The sequence below is a fragment of the Lissotriton helveticus genome, chromosome 6 (genome assembly GCF_964261635.1).
Source record: "Lissotriton helveticus chromosome 6, aLisHel1.1, whole genome shotgun sequence".
Lineage (NCBI taxonomy): Eukaryota > Metazoa > Chordata > Amphibia > Caudata > Salamandridae > Lissotriton > Lissotriton helveticus.
The window spans coordinates 253,329,049-253,348,919 of NC_136067.1; the positions used below are offsets into that span (position 1 = coordinate 253,329,049).

Consider the following 19,871-nt stretch of genomic DNA (forward strand, 5'->3'; position numbering starts at 1 on the left):
ATGTGACTTAATTAAAATGATATTTACATGAAAACCATGGTAAGAAATGATAAACTGCAGATGTATATAAATGTGTAAATAGTTTGTGAATAGGTTCTGATTAATTAGGTCACATGATTCAGTTGCCCCAAAATTGTCTCATTAGTTTATGGGCCTTGTGAGTGATTTATGATTAATAGTGAGTATCATGGTATTGGGTAGCGTTGTTGGGACAGTTTTTCTATAGAGGCGCTGCATCAGTGGCAATGGTTTAGCCTGTTTAGGCCATTGGCTCTCTTACACTGCAACAGCCTTTATTTTGAATCACACTGACTTTATTGCCAGGGCTCGGTGGGTCAATAATTTGCAACAGTTTTATCCTTTCTATTCTTGATCCTTTTTTTTTCATTCTTGTGTGTTTAACTGATCTTCAGATTACGTTAGAGCAAATCAAAACTAATAGTACCGTTTTTCTCTGCCAATGACATTCTTATTTTCCTGCAGCACCGTATCATCTAAATATATCTACTTGTAAACATTGAAATAATTCGAGAAAATGCATTAACTTTTTCGTAAGTGGCTTAAATAAGTACTTTATTCAAAACTATGACATTTTACACTTTTAAAAATGTGTCTTTTTGTACAACAAAACGTAAAAACACTGCATGATTTAATAAAATTGTCTGAGCAGTTTCTCTCTAGTCGGTACACGTCCCAACAAACGTAAGATAGCAACAAACAAGCAGTGTATGCAGATACATCAAAACTATTTTGCATACAGAAATGATCCAGCCACCACCTATTGTTTGGTGGAAAGAAACGAATATCAGCTTAGGTCGAGTAAAACAGCAATGTTCTTTTACTATTGAAAATACCTTTTTAGATAAATTTATTTTTAAGAAATCTAAAACAACTTAAAACAGCTGTAACATTTACAACATATCCTGTTCTGCCAAGATTCTTCAATTTAAGTTTTAAAAAAATGGATCACCATAAACGGCAAGAGACAGTCCTCATGGTCTTTTTTTGGGGATTCAAACTCAATATTTTACACCTTGTCTGTGATTGGATTTTTAAAACCCAAAGTGCTGCAAAAAATGTTATATTGATAATCTTCACTTTTCCATCTCTGCCTTCAAGTGGTCAAGACCATATTCCTTAAGGAGTTCGTCTGCGGCATCAAGAGCCTTGATCTTGGCCAATAGAAGCACCACCTCTCCAGTCTCATCCCTAGAAAAGAAAGAAACACTTTAAATGTATACACAGCCTGGAAACTGCTTCTGTTGCGTTATTTTCACGTATAACACGCATTTGCAATGCAATAGGTTTCGCATTAGGAAAGTTTGAGCTATTTGTATTGTAAATGACATTTTTTATTTATGTTTTGTTTTTGAAAATAGCGAAATTAATAGCTTTGTCATTTATAATGCCAATAGTTATAACTTTTGCAAATGTGACACCTATAGCATTTGTAATGCAATATGTGTTGTATTTACGTGACTTACATGTATTGATATTACAAATAACAATGGCTTTTAATTTTTTAAAATAATTCTTAAATAAAAGTTATTGCAATTTATAATGGCAATAGCTTAAACTTTTGTAAATAACTTTTGTGGAGATTATGTTGTGTATTTTATTGTGACGAAAATCCAAGAACAGAAGTGAAATATTAACATCTTTTTGTTACATTTGTAATAAAGCTTGAAACATTGAGAGAACATATTTGAGCCAGTTGTTGTTGAATGGTTGCACAGATTGATGCTGTGGTGGCGCTGAGTGATGTTGTGGTGCCCCTGAGTAATGCTGTGGTGGTGCTGAGTGATGCTGTATGCTATCCTTTGTTTTGCTATCCTATGTTTTGTTATGCTATGCTATGTTTTGCTATCCTGTGGCATAACATAGCATAGAGGGGGTGAGGGTGAGCCAGGGTGTGTGAGGGTTAGGGGTTTGAGGTTGTGTGAGGGTGTGTGAGGGTGAGGGGGTGTGAGGGTGAGAGGGTGTGTGAGGGTGTGTGAGGGTGTGAGGGTGGAGGGGTGAGGGGGTGAGAGGGTGAGAGGGTGTGAGGTTGAGGGGGTGTGAGGGTGGGTGAGAGGGTGTGTGAGGGTGGGTGAGAAGGTAAATGAGGGTGAGGGGGTGGGTGAGGGGATGTGAGGGTGAGGGTGAGGGGATGTGAGGGTGAGGGGATGTGAGGGTAAGGGGATGTGAGGGTAAGGGGATGTGAGGGTAAGGGGATGTGAGGGTAAGGGGATGTGAGGGTAAGGGGATGTGAGGGTGATTGAGGGTGTGAGAGGATGTGTGAGGGTGTGAGAGGGTGTGTGAGGGTGAGAGGGTGTGTGAGGGTGAGAGGGTGGGTGAGGGGGTGTGTAAGGGTGAGGGGGTGTGTAAGGGTGAGGGGGTGTGTAAGGGTGAGGGGGTGTGTAAGGGTGAGTAAGGGTGAGGGGGTGTGTAAGGGTGAGGGGGGTGAGGGTGTGTGTGAGGGGGGTGAGGGTGTGTGAGGGTGAAGGGTGGGTGAGGGTGTGAGGGTGAAAGGGTGTGTGAGGTGAAAGGGTGTGTGAGGGTGAGGTGGTGAGGGTGTGTGAGGGCGAGGTGGTGTGAGGGGGTGTGAGGGCGAGGTGGTGTGAGGGGATGTGAGAGTGAGGGGATGTGAGGGTGAGGGGATGTGAGAGTGAGGGGGTGTGAGGGCGAGGGGGTGTGAGGGCGAGGGGGTGTGAGGGCGAGTGAGGGTGAGGGGGTGTGAGGGCGAGGGGGTGTGAGGGCGAGGGGGTGTGAGGGGGTGTGTACATGGTAGTGTCTGTTTAACAAAATCAACAATGTGTGTATTGCTATCACCTTGCTATATAAAGTGAGGGAGGGTGACTGGGGTGAGGGTGTGTGGGGGGTGTGTGGGGGGGTGAGGGTGTGTGGGGGGTGAGGGTGTGTGAGATTGAGGGTGTGTGAGATTGAGGGTGTGTGAGGGTGAGTGAGGGTGTGTGGGTGTGGGAGGGTGTGTGGGTGTGGGAGGGTGGGTGTGGGGGGTGTGGTGGTGTGAGGGGGTGAGGGTGGGTGAGGGGTGAGGGGGTGTGAGGGTGGGTGAGAGGGTGAGGGTGTGTGTGAGGGGATGTGAGGTTGAGGGGGTGTGGGCAAGTCTTTAACCGCTACCGCGTTTTCCCGCTGTGCGCTGGAATTTCAAAAATGGCTTGTTTATGACAAAGCCAGCTCGTCATCCGCGTAGCGCAGGTAACGCCCATAACGAGCTGGCTTTGTCATCCGCATCGAAGGGGTTAATAAAACCATTGATGCATGTTTATAACTGTCTGGATAGTGAATAGTGAAGAAATGGGGACCCCCTCTCGGAGTTACATTCAGGTGAGGGAGTAGAGGGGAAAGGGGATAACAAGACAAATGGAAAATGCTCCCTCTTGACCTAGAAGTACTTTTATTGTAGGAATCGTCTCTCAAACACAGGGCATACACTAACAATATCTACACAAATTGTAAATTTTTTCTCATTTTATTTTATTTTACAATAGAAAGATTCTTTTTTTCTTTTTTTATCATCATTTTACACTTATAGCATTTATAAAAAATATATACTTTGCACAAAAAAGCTTCAGAGGAATATTATTACACCACAATGAAACGATGCAAATATATCTTTGGTTGATCAAATTCATATGAACACTAAATCAATTAATTATGCAGTATCTAATAATCCGAGGACGATGGCGGTGGCGGCCTGCGAAGGGGATTAGAAATCTAGAGTTCTCAAGACGTGTGGGCATTTTAAAAATACATCGTACTTTTAGATGGTTGTGACTTCTGCACAGCTACGGATAAACATTTGAAAAAGTGGCGTCCCCTCCACATCTTTAGTTAAGACAAGTCGAATTTAGAGATTGCAGTCAGCCGCCTCCTGCTTGATAGTGACTTCTTATACATCTTACAGCAAACAGCTGTTCGTATCACTCTATCAATAAAGTAATAGAAATCTGGTTCCTTCTCCTTTGACAATATACCAGATCGCGTGACAGGTCTTTACAATCTTGAGAAGTGCCGTTATATCCACGTTTTGTTTCTCAGAAAGATCTGCACTCCAGGTTTAGAGTTCCTATATCACACTGTATCTGACTGGTCCTGAAGAAGGTGGTTCGTACTCCTGTTCTTTCCACCGAAACGCGTCGACCATCTCCCCTCTTTCAAATTTAATGACTCTGGTCATTAATTGGACATCAGACCCAATGCTATAGGATACAATTTGTGTTTTTGTAATGGAATGGATGTTTAGGAAGAATGTATGTGTTGTGTGTGTGCAGCTCTTTACCTGTTTTGTGCAAAATTAATTGATTTAGTGTTCATATGAATTTGATCAACCAAAGATATATTTGCATCGTTTCATTGTGGTGTAATAATATTCCTCTGAAGCTTTTATGTGGAAAGTATATATTTTTTTTATAAATGCTATAAGTGTAAAATGATGATAAAAAAAGAAAAAAAGAATCTTTCTATTGTAAAATAAACTAAAATGAGAAAAAATGTACAATTTGTGTAGATATTGTTAGTGTATGCCCTGTGTTTGAGAGACTATTCCTACGATAAAAGTACTTATAGGTCAAGAGGGAGCATTTTCCAGTCTTATAACTGTCTGGATGCCACTGTACTTGAATTATAAAATAAATGGTGTTTCAATTCCCTAATTTAATTGTACTTATTTTATCGACCTCATGGAACCTGGGAATAAAAGACTAAACTGGCCCTGCCAGGTATCAACCACGTGACCTGCAGATCACGTGCAGATATCAGCAGAGAGGGGGGTGTAGGCGTGTGTGTTGCGACTGAGAAATGTATTTATAAGTGGAATAGTCGCGCTGCTTTTGGAGTGAGGAGACTTTGCTCCATTAAATCGCTCGAAGACACGTGTTTCAACCTTCAGTTTTGTTACAACTTTTCGTTGACACTACACCAACTCTGTATTTATTTCTCCCGTTTCTGAACGAGCACCCACGCACTAAGAATTAAGCACCCGAGAGTGAGGCCTCCCAATGTCGCCACTTCCCTGTGGATTTCTGAAATCTGCGTGTAATTCGTTTAGTGTGTATTTAGACCATTAGGGGTTACTCCCTGGGGTCCGATGAGATTAAAAGAACCAACAGGGGCTGAACCAATTACAGCCATTTACAGGGGGAGCAGGTGACATTATCATAATTTAATTAGGGGCCGTGGGTAAGAGTGTCTCCTTCTGGGTGAGTGACATCTCGCTCTCAGAGACTACATTGTCATGTCCCCCTATAAATATCTTCCATGGGTCAGACGGTATTCATGTTTTGGGGGCTTTGACATGCAGTGAGAGAGGGCATCTGTATCAGAAGGGACTGCCTGGCCATATGTATTTCCCAAACGTCTTCTGAAAGGCTGGTGGGGCTGGGTTTAAAAAGTCAGTCATAGATGTTTAAAGGGGATATCAAGGCAAAATGAACGAAAAAACAACAGAGCTAGAGTGTTACAGCGATTACTTCAGAGGCAGCCCATTTAAAATGCCAGGAGGGACAGGTTAAAGTCAGTCACAAGTGATGCTAGAATCAATTAGTTATAGAAGGAATTTCCAAAGTCAGAGGTAGTGAAAGGCCCCATCGCACTCTTACGCAGTTTGTTCCCATCACACATGGATTTATTTACACGTATGTGCCTCTGAAAGTCCGCTAAGATTGCTGCATAGTCTTCAAAAGGGCCCAAGAACCTCTGCCGAGTCAGTGTCTCTGAAAGACCGGAAGGGCTAAGGTAGAGTCTAGTACCTCACATGCACACTGGCCTAGCTCCCTTTAGGTCTGACCAGTTATTCCTGTCACAAAACATGAAAAGAGGCTCACATATTTGTAAAACATTTCTGCTCACCATTTTTTTTAGACCCTGGTTTTGATACCGTAGTTGTCAAACAGAGCTAGTATTAATTTGGGTCAGCTCAATCAGCTGATCATCATCTTACACCTGGAGCTATTTGGGATGTATCCTTCCACCTCCACTAAAGTGTTTGCTGTAACCTGCACGAGGGACAACTTTGCATCTAAGACCTCATCACTTGAAATAACAAAAAAACTATTCTGTAAAGAAGGCAAAGGAGCCTTCAATTCACTCTTCCTTTTGTTGGTTGTCTGGATTTCAGGAATTTACACTGCACGCTTAGGTGCATTAAACTAAGACTTATTGTTTTACCAATGTGAGTTACTTGTAAAATAGATGTTCCTTTCCTTCCCGCTCACGTGCTCCTACAGCTTGTTGTGGATGAGTCTGACTGACATTCCATGTTTTTTGGGGACAACCTCTTTAAGGGGTTAAGCTTTCCTCCTCACCCATACTCGCCCTCATTGTATTAGAAAAAAAATGAACAAGAACAGAAACGTGTCTGACGTCATGTGAATCTTAATTTCTCCTATATTTCTTTTATTTTTCTTGAATTCCCTTATGGCGTTTTCTTCTGCAGCAAAGTTGTTGTTTTACAGCTCCTTCGGGGAACATTTGGAAAAAAGAGTGAAACAGACTTGTAATATCGGTGAAATCCGAGAGATAGCGGAGTTATTTACTAAGGGTTGCCTGGAACCTTAAGCGGAGTAGCCACCACTGCGTAGTTTTTGCACCGCACCCTCAAGCTTTACAGTGGTAAGTAATCCGAAGCAATTTTTATTTATTTACTTTCCGATATTCGGCGCCGTGTGTGTCAACGCAAAACATTGGTAAATAACCGACAAGGGGTGGGCCTTACCATCTAGTCCCAGTATAGGGGGTAAGGTAGCGTGAGGGTGAAAACCGTCAACTCTTGCTTGTTCACATTGCCGTTTTGAAATATATGTTTACATATCTGTAAAAAGTTGTTGTTCGACGACACAATGATAGACGGCGACTTGAGGCGAAAGCTGCCTTTTAGAACCAAAAACAAGTCGGATGGGGGTGGGGGGCGGGGGAGAAGGGGAGTGAGCGAGTGGGAGGGAAGCGCTGGTGAAGCGTCACGCTTCAAGAGCCTGGTGGGGGGGCGGGGGAGCCAGCGAGTGGGAGGGAGGTAAGGAGCATATGGGGATGGGGTGTGAGTGAGGGGGAGCAGAAGCCTTTGATGTGGTGTGCGAGGCGGATGGAATGATTGAGGCCAAGCGCGCCCTGGCGAAGCTTCACGCTTCAAGAGTTAACATGCATTGCGAGAAATCCGCTGAGAAATCCGCTTGTTCAAGAGAGTTTGTTCCCCTGCTATAGGTTCGAGCCATTAATCCCTGCGGGATTTAATCGCTCGACCTAAAAACAGAATGCTTCCTTAAAATGGCACATATGTAATTAATGATTTCGTCACTTAATGAGCTCTAGAGAGCACCAACAAACAGTTCATTTAAAGGCTAGTTTATCGGACCCTGATGTGGTTCCGATGGATTACAATAAACAGGTATCTGATAGAGACTTCTAGCTGCAGATTCCATACCTACGAATAATCGGCAGATGTCAGACTGGCTCAGGAAAACCTTTGAGCAATACCTCTGCGTGCGGGTAGGTGGCGTAGTTTGGCTTTGCATTGTCCACATCAGAAGTGGCGTGCGCAGTGCCTATATAGGCGGCATCGAAATGGGCTGACATCAGTTCTTTTCTTTCCGCGCAGATCCGGCGAGAGCTTCCTCCAGTTATTTTTGGACTGACTTTTTTCGATGTTTTGTCATGGATATATTTTTGAGACTCGTCTTGCAGGGTGTAAAGATACCCTCCAAGAAATCAATGGAGCTTAAGCCCTATGGATCCTGTCATACAGGTGTCTCTGGCAGATCTGGTTTGCCTGTGGTGCTTGGAGCCAGAACACCACACCACACCAAGATGTGTAAGGACTGCTGTGCCATTAACCACAAGGCTTCAATAGAGTGCTCCTTAAAGCGCCTAGTCACCAAGCGCCAATTGACTCTAGAATGCTCCTGGTCCCGGTCAAAAGGAAGGTCCTGGGCCTGCTTGCGAAGTCATTCCAGGTGCTCGTCATCACGCTCCAAGTAGTCAGGTAAGTCCCACAAAAGTTTAAAAAAAATAATAATAAAAATCGAAGCAGTCAAAGCACTCTACAACTTCACCACACAAGTCTAAATCTTCAGAGGAGGCGTGGGAATGATGTCACTCGAGGCCCCACTCCCACACAGAGCCTGCCTCTGGGCTCGTTCCGAGCCACCCTAAGTTTCCCGGAGCAGAGTTGTATGAGGCCATGCACCCCCTTTTTGAGCAGGGTGACCTCTCTGGAACACCTTCGGTCCTCATCGATTAGGCAGGTGCCCCCACTGGATTTCCGCTCGCGAGTCCGTCCTCTACATCAGTCAGGCCCCCTGGATCCGGAAAAGCTCCGATTGCGTGAGGTCACCATCCCCCAAAACCCGTTCTAGCGAAGACGTTCATGGCTCTGCCGCCAAAGCCCCACAGTGGGGCCGAGCTACTCATCATATGGAGCCGGATCAGCGTCACCTGATGCAGGCCAGAAGTCGACCTTCTGAGTCAGATCCAATGCCTCCTTTTTTCAGCAGGCCTGGAGTGGAGTATGATTGGGAAGGGTCTGTATATCTTCAAACCCCCTGAGGTTGATGATAACTGGTATGAAGAACTGGTGGATGCCAGTGATCTAGACACCTCACCAGACAGTGCCTGGTCTCTCCTCCTGGTTTGGCTACAGAGTAAGGGCCCTCCTTTGCTATGGTGGTAAGGAGGGCAGCTGAGGTTTTGGGCCTTCTGCTACCCTTGGTGCCAGTCAAGACTAATGTTTTGACAGTGGTGCTTCATCCGGGAGTCACCTCCTCAGAGCCCCTTCTTCCTTTTAATGAAGCCCTCACAGGTCCTGATTGGGGTCTGGGCCAAGCCCTGCAAAGGACAAGTGTCTGCCATCATCCCCCTGCTCCTCACCAAGCACCCCATCTTGGAAAGACTGGTCATACAGGCCTCCACTACCAGAGGCAACCCAGGTGCATCCCTACTGGATAGGGAATCCATGAGGCTGGACACCTTTGGCAAGAGGATGTTCTCTTCCCCCCCCAACCTTGGTGAACACCAAATGCTTTTGGGCAGATACCTCCACACGGTTTGGGATTCGGTGGCACAAGTGCTGCCCATGGTCTTGGAGGCCCAAGCTATACTGTCACAGGCTACTGCAGATGGCACAGACACAGGAACGTTTTTACCATACGCTGCAGACTGGATATAACCAACTCGCTAGGTGGAGCGGTTGCGTAATCATATGCTACGGTTAGCTGAGATCGACTGGCTGAGCGAGAGGAGCCAGCTCTATCACTTCTTTGAGGAGCATTTGATGGACTTCCAACCGTAGAAGACGGAGATGTTTTGACGTAGTGGTGCGAGGGGGCTTGGAAGGTGGTGCATGGACAAATTCCTGAGTATGGCCGCACTGAATGATCTTCAGCACCCAATGGTCCGATCTTGTTTGTTGCCAGTTGTAGAGGTAATTTGAAATTTTGCCTCCCACTGATGTTACAGGAGGAGAAGGGACAGTAGTAAGAGACAGCAAGCCTCTATTGACGTTTAGAGGAGTCCCTCCCCTGGCGTCCTTGTCTTCCTCTGTTGTTCTATCTAGAAAAAGAGGATGATTGATTTTGCCTCTGGTTATAATTCGGCCGGTAAGATTGCGAGTTTGATCCATACGAGGAATACCGTTGTTGCTGGTATCCTCCTCTGTACGTGGCATTAACTCTACCTCTGGCTCCACGGAAGGGGATCTTGCGGTACTGCAGAGTCCCTAAGGATTTTGCGTTTTCCGCGTCTTTCTTAATGTCCTGGAGCGCATCATCAATATGTTTCCCAAACAGAGCCTCACCATCAAAGGGAGGCTCCAAGATCTTGTTCTGGACCTCAGGACGAAACCATGTAGCCTGCAGCCAGACTTGACGACGGACAGCAGCGCCCGCAAGGGAGCGGAACGTAGTGTTGCAATGTCCATTGCACAGTCAATGACTTCAGCAGATGTTATCTCTCCCTCTTGAAGAATCTTCCTCGCTTCTTTTTTCGCATCTTCCAGCAATTGGTCCAGATAGGGGGAAAGGTCGCACCACATCTGGCGATCGTAGCGACCAAGTATCGCTAAAGCGTTCGCAGCCCTGACCAACAGGCTGGACATGGAAGAAAACCTCCTAGGGCTATCCAGCATAGCCAAACAGTCCATCATCCTCTTCAGAGTCCTCTTCTTCGAGGAGAAGTGCAGGAGGTAGAGGATTCACCCTCAGGTGTAATCTGGCGCTTCGACAGAAATGGTAATTTTTTCCTTTGTCGACGAGGTCATCGACGGGACCGTCGATGACGATGTGAGAGTCGTCGACAAATAAATGTACATCATCGACGCAGCCGTCGTCGAGACCATCGTCATCACAGCCGTCGTCGTTGTAGACGTGTTATCCATCGTCAACATCCTCGTCGATGTCGTCGACACCATCGACGACGACACAGCCACCAATGGCATTAAAGTCGTCGTCGCGGAACCCTGAAGCGTCAGCGCCGGAGACGAGGAAATCACCGTCGACTGAGCCCGAGTTGATGGAGAAGACTTAGACTGCACCTTTGGTGATTTCGTCTACAACGTCGTCTACGAGTGAACTTTCTTCACAGATTTTACCTCAGAAAAGAAATTAGGGCTTTTTGAACGTTTTTGGAGCCGCTGGAGGAGAAGATGGAGGAATAGAGCTGGATTTCTTCTCAGATATCACTCCTGCCGACAGTCCTTCCCTCTGCTTTACACCTCGGTGAGGAGATGCGCCAGGACTACGCCCTTCAGACCTTTGAGAGGTCTTTTTCAAGGCCTTACCAGGACGTTCTAACAGAAGGTGAAGGAGAAGGTTTACCCCTTTTTACAGAACATCAGCAACACTCTAGAAATGACTACAACGCATACAGAATGCCTCTGCACGCCTCATCCTCGACATCCCCTGACACAGCCACATCACAGCCCAACTGAAATACCTACACTGGCTCCCCGTCAACAAGAGGATCACCTTCAAGCTCCTCACCCACAAAGCTCTCCACAACACCAGACCAGTGTACCTCAGCGACTCACCTTCTACACCCCGAGCCACCAGCTTCGCTCCGCTGATCTCGCCCTCACCACCGTTCCCTGCATCAGTCGAGCGACCGCCGGCATCAAATCGTTCTCCCACCTCGCCGCAAAAACCTAGAACACCATCCCCATCCGCCTACGACAGACCCAGGACCTGCTGGCCTTCAGGAGACTCCTCAAGACCTGGCTGTTCGAGCAGTAGTAGCACCCCCACCCAGCGCCTTGAGACCCTCAGGGGTGAGTTGTGCGCTCTACAAATGTATTGATTGATTGATTCATTGACCTTCTGGAAGATGTAGCAGAGGATACCTCATCACTGTCACTGGAGACTGGTTTCTTCCTTGACTTCAGCTTCTGGAGCCAGATCAAGAGAGTATTCGTAGAAAAAGTGCGGCATCTTTTACAGTGTGCTGCCTTATGGTCTGGGTACAGACAGTAGGTGCAATCCTTGTGCTTGTCCTCCACATATAACCTCTTCGAAGGCACAAGTTTTAAAGAGGGCTTACTTCTCCTTATCAGACATCTTGACACAAAATCCAAGCAGGTCTTGAAGAAAAAGCAAGTGAAAAAACTGTAGAAGTAAGGTTAACAGGAAAAAAAACAGTAGAGACTCCCTTGCACAACGTGTGGTAGAAAATCTGAGGCTCTGAGGTTCTCTCAGGATGGTTATACAGGGTGAGGCTAATCTGATTGGTTGTTCATTTTATTTGGTCTGTTACAAAAAGAGGTGGATATGTTACAAAGCTAGAATTGGCCTAGGCCTGGTTTCTTCTTTGGTAATGGTTTCTATTGCTATTTTATGTATACCGGGGACACACATTTTGACGAAGGGGAATGATTCAAGCATGGTAATCTATGAAAGTTCCAATACTGGAGTAAGTAATAAACCGTAATACTGAACAAAAAAATTCACATGTGCCGATTCTTAGAAAACGTTTGTGTGCTTTTAAATGACTTGTAGTAACACTTAGAAAACTAAACAGAACTTAAATACTATTCCATTGGTGATGATACAACACGTTAGTTCTATTCCAGGACAAATGCATTCATCTTTTTACAGAAATTTCTATTCTATTAGTTTTAAACAAAACCAATTGATAATCAGTTTCACACAAAGCTCTTCATGATCTGCGATATTCTGTGTGCTACCTGTAATCGTTCTTGTGCATTAAATATCCAAACTGCAATAAATGTTTGCTCATGTTCGCCAACTGAGGAATTGTTGATCGACTATTCAGGCCTTTAAACCATCCTTCAGGAAGATATGAAACTATCTAGAGAATTAAAACACAAATATGCATTAGTTCACAATCAATAACGTATCTCATAGTAAGTAATGAATCCTCCCCCTGCTAGAAATGTAACTGCTCACAGTGGAAGACAATGTAACCTGTGTAAATAATAAATTACTTAATTTTTCAGTATCGTGCTAAACAATAAAAAAGGCCACTGTGCATGAGAAAAAGACATGATCAGTAGTTCATTTAGCAAAGAGACACATTGACCTGCACTAGATGTTGGAAAGGTAGCGCAAATGTTTATGGAATATGTAATGGAAAAGAATAAGGGCCTGATTACGAGGTTGGCAGTCCATAGGACCGCCAAAGTCACAGTGGAGGTTCAGTGACGGTCAGGGACCACTGCACCAGAGGTCTGACTACCGTATAAAGAGTACGGCGGCCAGATCGCTTTGGGACCGTCGCAACCGCCAGGGATCCACGATCCATGGCAGTGGTGCAGCGGTCTGGAGAAGCAATATGCATGGGGTTGCCGCTGCAGCACCGCCATGCATATTACGAGTTTCTTCACCACCAGCTTCACATGAAAAGGCTGTCGGTGAGGAAACAAAGGGGGCATTACAGTGCCCCATGTTGCCCTTATGCAAGGAGGTGCATGCAGGGGGGCACATGCTGTGTCTCCCTGTGTGCATGCACCCCTATTCCTGCATGGCATGGATTGCTCAGTCCCTTCCATGCAGAAACATGCATTGGCAGTCCTGCGGTGATACAGTTCTAAGGCTTATGAGCCTTTAAACTGCACCGCGGCGGGACCGCCACGCCGCCAGACTACAAAAATACTCCTAATCTGGCAGACAATCGACTTTGGCGGTCCTGGAGGGGGGCACTGGTGTGACAGCCCGCTCCAGGACCGCCAAAGTCGTAATCAGGTGCGAAGTCAGTTGTCTAGGGGGACCGGTCCTTTTAAGAAGGAGATGAGGTAAAGGAAGGCTCTAATAGAGTCTGATCAGGAGTTACAAGGACGGTTTTCAGTACTATTTTGGCTGATGTGAATGAGATGATCCAGTCAGTACAAGGGGAAGACTGGTTTTTCTGCCATGCGTTTTTTTCTGTTTGGAAAGGCATATCAAACGTGAATTTCTAGATCTGACTAGAGGTATTACGAGGGTACAAGACCTACAGATGCACTGCCCCCAGAACTTTGAATATTATTCTTTGTTCCACCATGAGGCATTCAAATATGTTGCGTCCTTATAGTAATGTTCTATCGGGCAGACCCTTACTACCTACAGCTTCCTCCTATTTTGTATCCCCTCTCAGGTCCCAGACTTGTTCTGAAAACTAATGTAACAGCGTTTGCGCAGCAGTAGTTGGTGCCATTCACAATGATTCGGTCAGAAAATGATGAGCAGCTGCATATAGACAGCACCTTTACACAAAGACATCAGAAGGAAGCACAGCGGGGAGGGGTGGGGTAGACCGAATATTAATCGGAAAACGTTATTGGAGATAAGTCTTCCGATAGATACTTCTACCTGCAGTTTCCTCGCCTTTTGAATCCGTACCAAAGCAATGCCCCATCAATAGAGTGGGATCTGCGGAGTGGACTTACACCAGGAATACCTGCAGGACCGATTCAACAAAACAGCCCTCTATGCATACTTGAGAATCAATATAGCAGAGGCTGGTGAATGTATGGACGGAAGCATACAGAGCAGCCTGGAAGATGTCCAAGGGCCATCAATCCAGATTTGTAGAGCACAGCTGCTTCACAGGTGAGGGTCTCAAGGTGCTGTCTGAGAATCCAGCCTGTTCTCCTATCAGTTGAATATCCATGTCTTGAGGTCCTTCCTTAATAGCTGGAGTGATGATGAGGCTCAGAGGTGCAGGAGGAGGTTGTTCCAGGTCTTGGTCACCAGATGGGAGAAGGAGCGGCGTCTGCTGGTTGTCAGGTGGCTGCAACAGGTGACAGCTAAGGTGAGGGATCAGGATTTGAGTGTCCTAGTGGGATAGTGAAAGGTCACTTGTTGGTTGAGGCACGCTGGCCCTTGGTTGTGTAATGCCTTGTATGTGTCGGTGAGTAGCTTGTTTTGGCATCTCTTCATGACTCGTAGCCAGTTTAGTTTACAGAGGATAGGTGTTATGAGCGTTCGTCTGGGGAGGTCGAATATGAGCCCGGCCGCTGTATTTTGGATGGTCTGGAGCCTCTTCATGAGTTAAACTTTTATTCCTACATAGAGGGAGTCACTGTAGTAGAGTCTGCTGGTGACGAAAGCATGTGTGTAAATTCGGGTGTTAGTCAGGAGCCATCTGAAAACCTTCCTGAGCTTAAGGAAGCAGGCGGTGGAGACAGCACAGACTTGCTTCTTCATGGATAGCTGGCTGTCGAGGAAGATACTGAGGTTATGGGCGTGTTCGGTGGGTGTCTGCGTTGGGCCCAGCTCCGGAGAAACCACTTGTCATTCCAGTGTGTCCTTGCCTTTCCAGAAGATGAGCACTTCTGTCTTGTCGGTGTTGAGTTTGAGACAGTTGTTCATCCAGTCAGAAACATCTTTCATCCATTTTTTTGGGATTGCCGTTCAGAGAGAGGATGAGTTTTGTGTCGTCAGTGTAAGGGGATGACTGAGTCCGTGACTTTTAATGATGTTGGCCAGGGGGTCATGTATGTGTTGAAGAGGGTTGGGATGAGCCTCAAAGTACCCCACAGTTGATATTCTTAGGGAGCAAGGTGTAGGGAGGGAGAATGATTTTATGCGTTCTACCTGTGAGGTATGATGCGATCCACTTGTGGGCTGCTCCATGGATTCAAATCTGGTGGAGTCTGTTGATTAGGGTGTGGTTGGAATATGGTGTCAAAGGCTGCTGAGAGGCCGACAAGGTTGATGGACACTGCAGGGCAAGACCCTAGTTACAGCCTTTACTTTAAAGAAATGGGGCCTAACACACTCAGTAGGGTCTGTTTAAAGCAAAGGACAATCCATTGGGATACCTCAATGGCTATTCCCTTCCTTGCAAAAGCGGAGGCAGCTAACAGTGCTCGTCAAGTCCAGATTCTATATTTCCAAGAAATACATTCTTATATTGCACCTTACCCTATTAATTTACGTAGAATTACAAATATCATCAAATCAGCAGTACATAGCACTTAATTAAATCGATTCAGCCAACACATATCTTCGACCAATAATGTATATAGAACAGTACAAAAATGTAAATTTCCTCTCCCTAAAACTCATTAGATAATCAGCCAACCATTATCCCACATGCACTAAATCATTTAAAAGAGTGCAAATTAATCAGCAGCATGCAACTTCTCTCACCAACCAGAAAAATGAATCAAGTGCAGTGTGCAGAGACACATTTTAGCAATCACAAGGTTCACATTCAATGAAACCTTGCTAATAAATTCAGGTTTCCCATCACAAGGTCAGTGTCTTAACCAAGGCACCCTCCCAATATAGTTGACATCAGCCTTCCAGTTCAAAACATCACTATCAACCTGACAGAGATAATAGCAGGTGTATGCGCTGCTAAAAAGTGGAGGAACTGGCATAAGAAGTTATAATTTTGCAAATATTGGGCAACAGTAATGGCTACATCCTGAAACGTAAGGCAACACATCCGGTTTAGGCCTATTTCTCTCGACCGTATCTCTTTTTTTTTTAAACAGTCGGATAATCTTTCTTTTCTCGAGGAAGAATACACAGTCAAGCAGAAGGTGGATCATGGAGTACTTTCTACCCCACTTACAAGGAAACTGACCATAGTTCTCTGCTATTGTTTTCAGCCCTGTCATCCAGGGTCAATTCCAAACCCCAGGCGAAGAATTTCATTTTGCAGAAACTTATCAGGGTTTTTCATTGGAGTATGGAAAAATGTCTATGCTCTCTTGAGAAATTAAGGTAATGGCTGAGCTCTTGTTCTTCAGGTACTGAAGGTCTTCCCTCCAGCCAGGTTCAACAGCACATAGCCTGAGGGTACTCTTTATTGAACTAATTTGTATTTCTTCACCTGCTTCTAGGCGCACGTCGGGGACTCCCAGGTGCTTCAACATTTCAGCCACAGGGTTCCTTATAGGGAAAGAATGACATTACCTCAGGCAAAATTAGCACTGATCATTTATTGCCGGGGACTCCATTTTTAGTCAAATGATAAAAGCACAAGGCTCTTGTATTCGCCAGAGCACTCCAGGCTATAGTTCTCAACTCCCTCCTTACGGCTTAAATCATTGCATTTTTTGGTACATCGAGCAGTTTGAAAGAGCTGCCTTCCCATGAGACTGGTCTATAGTTGCCAGCACCTCTGCACCATATAGGACCTGGGGGATTAGTTTACCCTGAAAAACTCTACTTCATGGCTTCAAAGTATAGCTGCCCTATCTATGATCGAACTTTTGCAAGACATTCACTTCAGTGGATATTACAAGCCTCTGTGAATCCAGATGTTTAGCCCAGCTCAGATCATCTGAAAAAGATCAAACCCAAATACTTATATTCTTGGACCTACTTCAACCACACATTACCCAAAAATCAAGTAAAACCATGTTTTATCTTGTCTACAATGATTGTTAGTTTATTTTCAAGACAATAGGAGTCAAGCGCATGTATTTTTTGTTGGGGCCTGATAGGCGTGTAATCCATCACCAATAAATAATCTGGGTACAGAAGCAACTAATATGTCTACCCCCAATCTTAGGGGAAAAACTATGAGCGGCACTTAACATCTAATGAACTGACTAAAAAGCAGGGGTGCTTAGGACACCCCCCTGATGTAAGCCATTCTCTACCAGGACTTTCCTCGACAGGCTACCTAACCCGTCCAGGTCGACCTGTACCCAGTTACTGCTATGAAGCTTCATCAGGAGACTTAACAGGGCCCCCAATATATTCCACTAGTGCAGTTTTCACCAAAGCGTACCTCTGTCTACACTGTTGAATGTCGCTCGGAAGTCACAAAGCAGCAGCAAAGGCCACCTGCAAGCTCCACTGACTTGAAACTCGCACAGTGTAAAAGAGTGGTCCATTGTTGCTACTTAGTCCTTATAATACAGAAACTAAGGGCACATGAGTTCAACAGGTGTATCCTCTGCTTCTTCAATACGTGAGGTCGAAAGAAGAACGAGAAAAGCACAACAGACAGTAATACATGGAAAGGCAATGTCACTAACGGAAGAAAGGCTGCAGCTGTCGTAAAAAATAACTATTTGATAGGAAAGAAGGCAGCAGACGGATGTCCAAAGCCAGAAGCTTGGTAACATGATGCACAGAAGTAACTGCAATGAGGAGCATAGTTTGTTTTTAAGTAAGGAACCACAGAGGGAGAGAAGGAGCAGACCCACTGCAGCATTCAACAAGCATTTGCAATGCAATAGGTCCCGCCTTTGGGACCTTGTAAGTGTTTAGCTATGCAGCATATTATCTATTATATTAGCTATTAAAGACATTAAAGTTTGTGGTAATTTATCACGACAGAGCACTCACATGCCAATACTCTCTCAGCCCAGTACTGCAGAAATACAGATCAGTCACAAAATCAGGTGAACTCATGCGACAGGCTGCTAAAGAATAACCTAGCCTCCTCCGCCATACCGCTAGCTTACACCAGGATAGTGTGTGTGCCACTGAAAAATCCGCCCCTCACTCAGCGCAGAGACAAAACAAAAGATGGCTACTTTTTCCGCCTGTTAAGACTACACAGTAAAAAATAGAATGAGGTATACTTTACGCCACCGAACTACCGTAAGGACTCATCTCTCAATTTTATTTATTTTATTTTGAAAGTTTTATATAGCGCGAACAAGATCTTTGCAGATATCAGAGCGCTTTACAAGGGAATGGGGGTAAAAAATACAAAGTAATAAAGCGTATATACAGAGTAATATATGAGGTAGTTAGGTACAAGGTGCTAGTTACATAGGTGGGATAAAGGACATGAGGTAGATAACAGGTGAGGTAGTGTCGGTACACAGTGTATAGACAGACAATTGCGTCAATAGTTTAGAGTGCAATAATAAGGAGCATATACCTGCTTAAACGTGTTTAGAATATTTAGAGTTTAAAGGAGGGTACAGTTGAGGTAGGTGTGAGCAGGGTGTATAGTCCCACAGGTGCGAGAGTAGTAAGGAACGTTGAGATGGAGAGGGTAAAGTGTGCAAAGTCAACCAGGTGCGTCAATAATATAACAATATAACAGTATACATAATCAACCAGGTGCATCAAACATTATAACAAAATACAAAGAGTGAGCGTATACAGTTAGGTTGAGGTAGGTGTGAGCAGGGTGTATAGACCCACAGGTGCGAGAGTAGTAAGGAACGTTGAGATGGAGAGGGTAAAGTGTGCCAAGTCAACCAGGTGCGTCAATAATATAACAATATAACAATATACATAATCAACCATGTGCATCAAACATTATAACAAAATACAAAGAATGAGCGTATACCGTTAAGTAATTCGAAAACACGGGTGGCACAGTAGAGGACTTGCAAGGCAGATGCATGAGTGATACGGAGCAATAGATCATGTGTATTTTGCCATGAGGATCGCTTTAACTTCCCTCTTAAAGATTGTTTCGGAGGAGATGAGCCTTGTTTCCGGAGGGAGTGAGTTCCAGATCCTGGGTGCCATTCCTGAAAAGGAGCGTTTATAAGTTTTTTCCTTCCGAAATCTTCGAGGTTTCAGCAAAAGATTGTTTGTGCCTCTAGTAGTTCGGGAGCCACCCGAAATTGTCAGCTTTTGAGTGAGATAGGCGGGTGAATTCCGGTGCACAGCCTTGTGTGTCATGCAAGCGATTTTCAGTTGTATTCTGGCTTCAAAAGGTAGCCATTTCAGTGATTTAAAGTCCGGGGAGATGTGAGAGTGTTTTTTTGAGCCAGTGACGAGTCTCGCTGCGGCGTTAAGGGATGCTCTTAGGGGTGCCGTTGTAGTTAGGGGGAGCCCGCAGAGGGCGGTGCTACCGTAATCTATGTGCGGGATGACTATAGATTGTACTGCAGTTTGGAAGTCTTTGGCAGGAAGGAAGGGTTTGAGTTTCCTCAGGGTATTGATTTGAAAGTTTGCTCCTTTGGTTGCCTTGCTGATGTGCTGCTGCATGTTGAGATTGGTGTCCAGTGTTATGCCTAAAGATTTTGCGGAGTCAACTACGATGGGCTGTACATTTAGAGCCGTTAAATGCTTAAGCCATGTTTGAGCCGTGGATATTTTAGCGGGAGGTGAGATCAGGAGGAACTCGGTCTTCAGAGCATTGAGTTTGAGGTGGTTCTCAGAAAGCCAGGATTGGGTGTTTCTGATTGTGGTGTTCAGAAGCATGATGTCCTTGGGAGATTGTATTTTGAGATAAAGTTGGGTGTCGTCGGCATACATGTGAAAGTGCACATTAGATGCCTGTAGCAACGTAGTGAGAGGTTCCATAACTAGGTTGAACAGTGTTGGGGAGAGGGAGGATCCTTGAGGGACGCCTAGCGATACAGGTACCGAAGAGGACAGCAGGTTGTTGCTTTTGAATCTTTGTGTCCGGTTGTGTAGGAATGAGGTGAACCACTTTAGAACAGTACCAGATATGCCCATTCTTGTGTTTAACAGCTCGAGTAAGTTCTCATGTTTAACTGTATCGAATGCTGC

General features: G+C 45.1%; 1 protein-coding gene across 1 annotated transcript in view; it reads right to left on the reverse strand.

Annotated features, from left to right (window-relative positions):
• Positions 1–545: 545 nt before the first annotated feature.
• GCFC2 (GC-rich sequence DNA-binding factor 2) overlaps positions 546–19,871 on the reverse strand; it is a 326,773-nt gene continuing 307,447 nt past the window's right edge. The window contains exons 17-18 of the mRNA XM_078647698.1: positions 12,164–12,288; positions 546–1,209 (exon numbers count right to left, since the gene is read on the reverse strand). Coding sequence (XP_078503824.1) covers positions 1,095–1,209; positions 12,164–12,288 — 240 coding nt within the window. The 3' untranslated portion in view covers positions 546–1,094. The remainder of the gene's footprint in view (positions 1,210–12,163; positions 12,289–19,871) is intronic.